At 34.6% G+C, this 9,676-nt stretch overlaps 1 protein-coding gene across 1 annotated transcript; it reads left to right on the top strand.

Moving 5' to 3' along the window:
- The first annotated feature begins 3,284 nt into the window (after nucleotides 1-3,284).
- On the top strand, nucleotides 3,285-9,430 carry LOC139847627 (2-oxoglutarate and iron-dependent oxygenase domain-containing protein CP2-like). Its single transcript, XM_071837334.1, has 9 exons — nucleotides 3,285-3,734; nucleotides 3,937-3,984; nucleotides 4,988-5,173; nucleotides 5,276-5,426; nucleotides 5,514-5,600; nucleotides 6,515-6,639; nucleotides 7,745-7,863; nucleotides 8,936-9,047; nucleotides 9,136-9,430. The coding sequence occupies exons 1-9, from the start codon at nucleotides 3,411-3,413 to the stop codon at nucleotides 9,160-9,162; spliced, it is 1,179 nt and encodes a 392-aa protein (XP_071693435.1). The 5' UTR covers nucleotides 3,285-3,410; the 3' UTR covers nucleotides 9,163-9,430.
- The last annotated feature ends 246 nt before the right edge of the window (nucleotides 9,431-9,676 follow it).

Here is a 9,676-nt window from a genome sequence, read left to right on the forward strand (position 1 = left end):
AGTTGTTTTAGGTTTAATGTTTTTTCGATGTAACTGTCTCGTTTGTTTTTTACATTTGTCTTTGTGTTTGGTTATCAAATTTTAGTCTTAGTTTCGTTGTTTCGGGTTCTAGATATGTACTGTTTTGTCCATGCTCTTTCATATTTTGATGAAAGATACATTTTTATATATAATTCTAGTTTTTCGGCAAAAATAATAATATTTATATAATAACAATTTAATTTAATAGCAATAATCTTAATTAATATTAATATTAGTATAATTAATAATAATAAAATACGGTAACTAAAGTATATGAATGAAATACTTGTTTAGGCGAGGATGTTCGAGCTCAATGCAAAAAGCTCTAGCTCAAAACGTTTAAGATCGGTTAAAATTGAGCTTTTAATGAATCGAGTTTGGATAGCCGTGGGAAATCAAACCTCGAGAGTAGAAGTATATATGAATCGAGGTACTCGCAAATTCCTTGCGAGTCACTTGAGCTCGAACTCGTTAAGAGTTCGATTCGAGTCAGCTCTAAGAGTATGAATATGTTTTAAGTATATATCTTTTTTGGGTTAAAGCTATAAATAAGCTATATACTTTCACTTTTGTCCCATTGTAGGTTATATACTCAAAATATTACCATTGTAGCACATAAACTTATTAATTATGTGTTCTTATCAACATATTTATAGTCTTGACATGATAAATTCTCCGTAGTAATTTTGACCTGACATATGGGCCTAGAGTTGGCAATGGATCGGATATGGATCGGGTGATTCCGTATCCATATCAATATCCATTTATTTTTTTTAGTTTTCATCCATCCATATCCATATCCGCCGGGTGAAGCGGGTTAATGGATAATTATCCATATCCGTTTAAATTTATCTTATTTTTAATAATTATAAGCGGTGGTTCATTATATACGATCAAAAGTAATATTTTTTAATAGTTTATGCGACCGAGAGTCACATTTTTACTAATCTATATAACAAATATTCAATAAATAGCATATTAAATGTGTAAAGATATCGACATGTAAGTTGCTTACTTTTAGTTACATGGAATCACATTTAAACCACCAAAGTACGATAAATACATTTAAATTAAACAAAACAAAATATAAGAATAAAGTTATATTTTTAGAGAAAATATAACGAAAGATGAATATGAATATAATTAATGAAATATCACTACATAAATAATACTAATTTGAGTGATAAATTTATATATTTAGTTATTTCAGGTGGAAGCGGGTTCATCCATGGATGAAATTTTTTCTTCCATATCCATATCCATATACATTTAGATCATCCATATCCACGAATAATCGGTTGGATCGGATGAATATCTACTGGATCGGGTATCAATTGTCGTCCCTTAATATAGCAATACATATACATATATACATATCTACATAAATAATAATTTAATTAATATGTGAAATAATTACCACTTGTGCTTGTTTATTCATTTTATTGTATTATGTATTAATTAATAATAATAATTAATTTAATTAAGCAAACTGAAACTGTTTCTTCTGCGATAACATTGCCGGAATCAATAAACATCGTCGGAATCAATAAACATCGTCAGAATAAGATCTCGACCGCTAATTTGAAGTTTAATTAACTGTTTATTCTTCTATAAACATTGTCGGAATCAATAAACATCGTCTAAATAAGATCTCGATATCTAATTTCAAGTTCGATTTAAACAGCAATGACAATTAAGAGCCTTCGTCAACTGAAGTTTTAAGTTCAAAGATTTCTTCTGTTGACGGGTTTTAACGATGGTTTGTGGTGGTTGCGTAATGGTTTCGACGGCACAAGCTTACACCAAGCAGTAGATCTTATGCGTGGGGCATAGTCGACCTCGTCGATTAATTTCCTTGCGTGAGAAACAAAAAAAAAAAAAATTAGGCACATGAGCACATCCCAAATCTAACAGTCTGAGTTCGTTGACTACAAGATACCATTAAACAAGTCGATTAATTTGCCCAACAAGCGTTCGAAATCATATATGTATATTGGGTTTCTTTGATTTGATTATAACATATTTAACCCCACATTGCTAATTGCCATGTCCAAAGATGTTTCCTCAGGCCAAAAACCACAAAAGTATAGTATGTTCAAAAACTACAATAGTATAGTATGTTGTCTTTTCACACTAAGATTTTGCATTTTACCCCCCTCAACTACAACCAACTTACACAAATTACACCAAACTTCAGGAGTTAAACCATAAATTATCTAAATTAAAATAAAAACTCCACCCAACTAATACGACAGCTCGTATCTTCCTCCTCGCTCCGATTTAAATTTCACCGACCACACCGTTAAACCCGAAATATTTTTATGAACAAAACGAAACTAACTACGTTCGAAACGGACACTTTTTAAAAAACACTAAACACAACGACAACCCGTATCCTCCCGCTCGCTGCGAGTTAAATTTTTCCGACTGCACCGTCAGACTCGAAATAATTTTAGGAACAAAACGATACTACCTACGTTCAAAACGGACACTTTTTAAAAAAACGCTAAACACAACGACAACCCGTATCCTCCCGCTCGCTGCGAGTTCAATTTTTCCGACTGCACCGTCAGACTCGAAATAATTTTAGGAACAAAACGATACTACCTACGTTCAAAACGGACACTTTTAAAAAACGTTAAGCCCAACGATAGCCCGTATGTTCCTGCTTGCCGGGAGTTAAATTTTGCCCCAGCACCGTTAGGCTCGAATTAATTTTATGAACAATACGAAACTAACTACGTTCGAAACGGAAACTTTTTAAAAATCGTTAAACGACACCAACAACGACGTATAACACATGGGCTGTTTCCCCTTCTGTAAATAAAACTGCGTTAAATATGAATAGCCGAAATTCCCCGCAGCATCGCGTAGGCCGGCCCGGACTAGTTAAAAATAAATATCACTTAATTAATAAGTAGAAAAGATTTCTTAATTTCGATTTGTTGTATTCTAATGATGTTGGGTGTTTGATTTTTATTAGGTTTTTTAAAAATTAATATTTTGATTTTGATTCAGGTGTTAGGTGGAAGAAAGGGGTGATAAAAAATATGACATAAATAGTGTTACCGGTTCACCTGGTAACGAATTGTATTTGTTTAGGTTAAAACACATTTTAAAAGTTTGTATGATACAATGGTAATATTTTGGGTATATAACTTACAATGTAATGAAAAGTAAAAAGTATACGACTTTTTTTATGGCTTTAACCCATTTTTTTTAAATCGAGTTCGAGCTAATGACAATAGTACAAACCACAAACACACTCGCGAGTTAGTCACACATGAGCTAACGACAACAGAACAAACCACACACCCCCACTCATCTTCACAACACTCTAACCCTAACATGCACTAATTCACTTCTTCAATTTCCCCCAACCAATCACCATGCCAGCAGATGGCGCCACCACTGATCGGCGCAACGATATCTCACCGTCTTCTTTTCCGGCGACACCTGTCCCCGTCGGCAACGGAAATGCTAACGGATCTATACCAGTGCCGACGAATTCAAATTATCGTCTCCGATTGAACCCTAATCAGCAACACAGACCTGATAACTATGTTGATCTTGAATCGGAGTTTACTCCTATGCTTTTTAGTTCGCTTGAACGATACTTACCTCCTAGTCTGTTGAATGCTCCTCGTGAATTGAAGCATAAGTACATGCGTGAAATTTTAGGTCGTTATTCGACTAATGGAGAGCGTAATCGGGTAAGTGTATCGCGTTTTTGTAGCTGTTGTCGTTTAATATCTGCATACGACAGGGTTAATTGAACGTATTTTGTTGCTGTTAGGGTTTTAGTTTTATTACTGTAATTGTGTGAATTAAGGTTATGTGAACGTATTTTGAGGACTATATGTTTGTTTAATTTTAAGTTTCTGATAATTATTATCATTACTTAATTTTCAACAGGTCCAGAGGCACAAAGAATACAGACAGAAAATAACATCCAACTATCAGGTTAACTTGGAAGTTATTATTTGTTTAATCTATCAGTTTAGTTTTTTATGCAATTTTGTTTACATCGTACGAAATCTGGATGATGTAAAGGGCCATACGAGAAATGGGGCAAAATTTAAGGGTGTACGGTGATTCGGGTCCACATGTTAACTTTTTTCCCCTAGATCATGATGCCACAAAGCTAAGCATAACGGAAGTTCGAGACTAAATACTATGAAGAGTATTTGATAGAAACTTAATCTCATAAGTTTGAACTGCAAAACTTGTATACTATATAAGACCATGAGTTACTTTTATGGGTTTTAGTGGTGACTTGGGGTGAGATTTTGCACTTTTTGAAAGAGAGAAACATCTGACTGTGACGTGCCAATTTTAACTTTGATGTGTGTGTTAAATTTGAGTAAAAATGTTTGGGTGATGTGGTAAAATGTGATTGGAAATGGGATAGTATATAAATAAAATAATAATTTGGATAAAAAGTTGGTGAATTTTGATTGGTTATAACCAATCTCACGCTACCATCTTTGTCCGTCCATTTTGTAACTCACGCCGCAAATTCGTTAAATCTCACGCCGCGTAACAAATATTGGTAGGCGTTAAAAGTGGCCATGTGGGTTTTTACGCTTGATTTGCTGCCCGTAGCTCATGGTCTAACTTAGCAAGGTCTAATTTAGCAAGGTCTAACTAACCAACATAGTGCTACTTGATACATTGTACTTTGCGAGTACGTTTGTTTCAATATATCGGATTTCCTAATTCCTTGTTTGCAATAAACTTCTTGATAGAGATAAATTATGTAATCAATAAATATATGTGGAAAAAGGGAAAAACTGGTGACAGTCTATATTATACGACACATTAAAAAAGACAATTGTTTAACAGTATGGATTCTATTAGTAGATATATTCTATCATGTGACATTGGCCACTCTTAGCTATTTTATGTATTTTACTTTATCACTTGGTCACTCATTTTTTTGTCCCTTACACTTACTTGCTTTCAGCCTCTGTATAGAGAATTATATCAACTGAATGTCACAACATTCTTTGTGCCATCCTTCATAAAAGCATTTATGGCGAATGATAGTAGCAGAGATGATAGTATTAGAAGTATAATGTCTGAACCTGCTCCAGGAGTGTATACATTCAACATGCTGCAGCCTCGTTTTTGTGAGATGTTGCTAGCTGAGGTATTGTCAACTCTGTTATTGTCACCTGGTGTCGGACATGCTAATTCTAGTTCTCTTTGTAGTTTAGCTTTTATGTTTTCTTATCAGGTTCTGATTACTTAGGTAGAAAATTTCGAGAAGTGGATTCAAGAAACAAAATTCAGAATTATGCGGCCAAATACGATGAACAAGTATGGTGCTGTTCTTGATGACTTTGGAATGAATTCCATGCTGGAAAAGTTAATGGAAGATTTCATAAGGCAAATCTCAAGAAGTAAGTTATACAACGTCTGAATGACATTGTTGCCATTGCCAAACATGGCCCCTTAATCATCTGTCTTTCTATTTTAAATTTGTGCAGTTTTCTTTGTTGATGTTGGAGGATTTGCACTTGATTCACATCACGGATTTGTGGTTGAGTATGGATATAACAGAGACATTGAACTCGGTATGCCAGTTGCTCATTCTTATGCCTTTTACCCTTCCCAAAGTATTGACATTATTGTTGCTACATGTATATGCGATGCAATGTTACATGTGATTCATCTTTCTGTCATTTAATAAATATGTACTATGTACTATGAAGTTTGTAGTTACTGTGGTCTGTGTAACAAGACGATAAAAGTTTTGGACAATAAGGTTTTTTCAACAATCGTGTCAAAATTTTAATGGTGTTAAGATGTCACTCGGCCTAGCAATATCGATGAGTTATTTATGCCATGGTGTCTAATGATGCAGAACAACCTGTACTTTATTATGACGCTGTCCCCAACATTTACAAAACCTGCTGTTTTAAAAAAAAATGAAAATATCTTGCTACATTACCTTTTCTCATGGTAGTGTTCGTTGAAATCGTTGGTGCTAACGTTTTTTCTTATTTATTCATCTTAAAAATACCATGCTGTCTATCTTCTATTTACTCCTGTTCCAGTTATCAGAAAATATTTTTCAGTTTCGAACGATGATGAAAGAACTTCAGCAGAAAATTCGAGTGATATGTTAAGTTTGATTAGTAAAACCCTTAACATATAGCGAGGAGTTTTGTGTAAAGAAGGGAGATAGAGGGGAACTCTACATAAAAACTGAATACTTAAAGTATGTGCTTTATTTTAATGTAAAGCCTTATCTATTACCGTAACATGTTTACATAAAATTGAATGAAATGCTATTTTTTTGGCTTGCATGCTCTTTGATCAGCGCTTGATGGGTTTTTTTTCGTTGTTTATGCATTAAGATTACATTTCTTGTTAATCTCACTTCGAATTGTTTAAATTGGATGCCATATAGTTGCATTTGCTTGTATATGGATATGCTAATGTTAACTAGTGCGTGTACAATTGTCTGATATTTCTACATGTCTAGGGTTCCATGTTGATGACTCAGAAGTGACCTTAAATGTTTGCTTGGGCAAGCAGTTCTCTGGTGGAGAGTTGTATTTTAGAGGTGTTCGATGCGATAAACATATGAATACTGAAGCACTACCCGAGGTATATGATAATCTTTATTATGCTATGTTTTTGTAGTTTTCAAGTTTAAAGGGTTGTCTAGGTACCTAGTGAGTATACCTGGCAATCGAGACCCATTATCTCAAATTTAGGTCACATGGGTCAGGCTTTCGGGTCAGCTGGGTCTTGAAAAAATTAAGCCTGACAATGTAAACTAAAACTTAAAAAAGGTCCAATGAGTTTTTCTCCAACTTATTGAGTCTTATAAAAAATATAAAAGAATGGGTCAAATGGGTATCAAATCCTAAAGTTCAATAAAAAGAGATGGGTCTAATGGGTCAAATGGGTCGAGCATAACAAGTTTCATCCGTCAATCATATATTAAAGCATTAATGGTTATATCAATTATTATGCATATTAATATCTTCTTAAATATCTAATAAATAATAAATAATACAAACTAAAACCATATAATAAATTTAAAATTCAAATGTAAAAGTATATGACCTTTTTGGACCTATTTGACCCGTTACCCGTTTCGACTTGTTACCCACACCGACCCAACCTGACCTGTTTGGACCCCATTTAAAACTTTTACCCATTTGACCCATGACCCATTTCAACCCAAAACCGTTTTGACCCGTTACCCAAATCTACCCAACCTGACCCGTTTGCCAGGTATACGTTGTGAGAATAAAGGTTGGCATATCTACAACCTTTTTTTTTTGAAGTTTCTAAATGTTCAGGTTTTAGATGCTCTTATCCATTTCGTAATAATTGTAACAATTTTTTATTGTGAAGTTCCGTGTCAATTGCCACTCAGCCTAATTTGGCAAGTATTTTGAAAACGAAGACAAATATTTTTTTTGTACTACCTACCCCAAGTCCCAACAGAAATGTTTCTTATTACTTTGGCCACTCAGTCACCAAAAGCTACATCATTTGTATCAACTAAATTGGCCAACCTGGCAGCCTCCTAAGCTGAAACAATTTGATGATACATTCTGGTGTTTCAAGCTTTCAGCTGAAATATGATCTTTCTAAGGATTCTAACTTTAAGATGTTCTTTACCTAAAAGGTTTTTAAGAATTAAGATATATGTGGAAAATGGAAATAATATTTACCTAACATTTAAATACATTCGCAGGAGATTTTTGATTACTCTCATGTCCCGGGACATGCAATTATTCACCGTGGTCGTCATCGGCATGGTGCCCGAGCTACTACAGCTGGACAGAGAATCAACCTACTGCTTTGGTGCAGAAGGTATATTATACTTTCATCTTTCTAGTTGTGCGATAACAAGAGTAGGAGCATGTGTCTAGTAATGCAGTAATTACCTCTAAAAGTTCCATTATGGTAAACATGCTTCCGACTCCATTTCAGACTTATATATCGGTTGAACTCTTTTGTTGTCTTTCATTATCTGTTTTCCATCTGATTATTTTTTTCAAAATTATTTATTCAAAAGCTTGTCTATCAATAAGATAAAGGGGGAAGGTGTAGATTGTGAGCATATGCATATGTTTCATACTTAATCATTATTGTGGCCTAAGTGAACTTCTAGGTTTCCTTTGGCATTCTTGTCAACTAACATATGTGGAGAATAATTTCATTACGTATTTGATACGGAGTATCTTATTAACATTATCCCCTGTTTTGAATGATTTGCCCGGGTAAGGGTCTACACGATTGACTTGTCCCACAAGTCATATAAACCCTAATTCCCATCTATAAATAGGGGGCAAAAACCTACATCAAGTTCACTACCCCTGTTGCACATACAACTCTTCTGGTAAATGCCTCTCCACGGCAGCTACAATCTCCATCAATACAATACAAGGGTTTTTACCTATGGATCTCGTAGGGTTTTCTCCTTCTCGTCGTCGATAGATTCCGACTATTGACTGGCGCGCAATTCGTTGACCACCCTCCTGAGATCATCATCTCGGGTACGAGTTATCACGGTAACCGGACCGGAGGTTAACGACGTTGACGCCTAAAAAAACACTCTCATATTGTTGTTTGTAGATATATTTTCTCTTGGAAAATATATGCATGAACAATAATAAGCTTCTTGTTCGTAGTAATGTGTATATTGCTCTTTCTGGATACTCTTAATATTTCTGTGGCTGAAAGTTTAGGGAGTAAAATAAACTATGGCTATTGATAGGTAGAATCAGTTCTATTCGCTATATAATGCTATAGCTCCTTTGTAACGAAATTCCTTACGGAGTATGAAGTACAGAATCTTTGCCTATTTTGTAAATTAAATATGGCTATTTTTTTCTTTTCCCTATAGATTATCGAATTAAATTAAATTGTTCCTTCCCGACAGCTCTGTGTTTAGGGAGTTAAAAAAACACCAAAAGGAGTTTGCAAGGTGGTGTGGAGAATGCCAACGGGAGAAGAGAGAACGTCTTCATCAGGCCGTGACTGCAAAAAAAATGGTACATTTTTTCCATGTTTTATAATCCCCGTCTAAATTTATCTATTTTTTTAAAAAAAAAAATAACAGTTTTTGTTGCGAATTCGCAGGAGTTGTTTAGAGGTCAAGGTTGTTAGATTGTGGAACTGGTTGGATTGTTGTATTGGTAGATTAGTGTACTTCTAAATCCTACCTGGAACCAACCATAGTATAGTTGACATTATTAGCGTGACCTCAGTATCGACCGTAAGTTATTTCCCATCATGCTTGCAGGTGATTAAATGTTGTTTGTTTGATATTCGAGTGCGCTTTTCTTTTTGTGTCTGTTGACATGATGAATCTATAATTTCTAGCTATGAAAAATCATGTACATTAGAACACTTGAATTGGTGTGGCGTACCTTTATCATATTTACTAATAATTTCTTATATGGCCATCACACACACGAGAACCATATCCGATTATCATGTAGTGATGGTCAGTTTGACGGGCTATGCAATTGTCGTCGTTCGTCAAATGTATATATTCACCATTTGATATTAGGATTTGCGATTTGCAATTTGCGTGTTGGTTGTACTGGTCATGACTGGGAAATCACTGACTACGACGTACTTGTGTGTCTCGGTCACGAACTATTCACACAACACGCAA

The sequence above is a fragment of the Rutidosis leptorrhynchoides genome, chromosome 5, assembly GCF_046630445.1.
Source record: "Rutidosis leptorrhynchoides isolate AG116_Rl617_1_P2 chromosome 5, CSIRO_AGI_Rlap_v1, whole genome shotgun sequence".
In the NCBI taxonomy this organism is placed as follows: domain Eukaryota; kingdom Viridiplantae; phylum Streptophyta; class Magnoliopsida; order Asterales; family Asteraceae; genus Rutidosis; species Rutidosis leptorrhynchoides.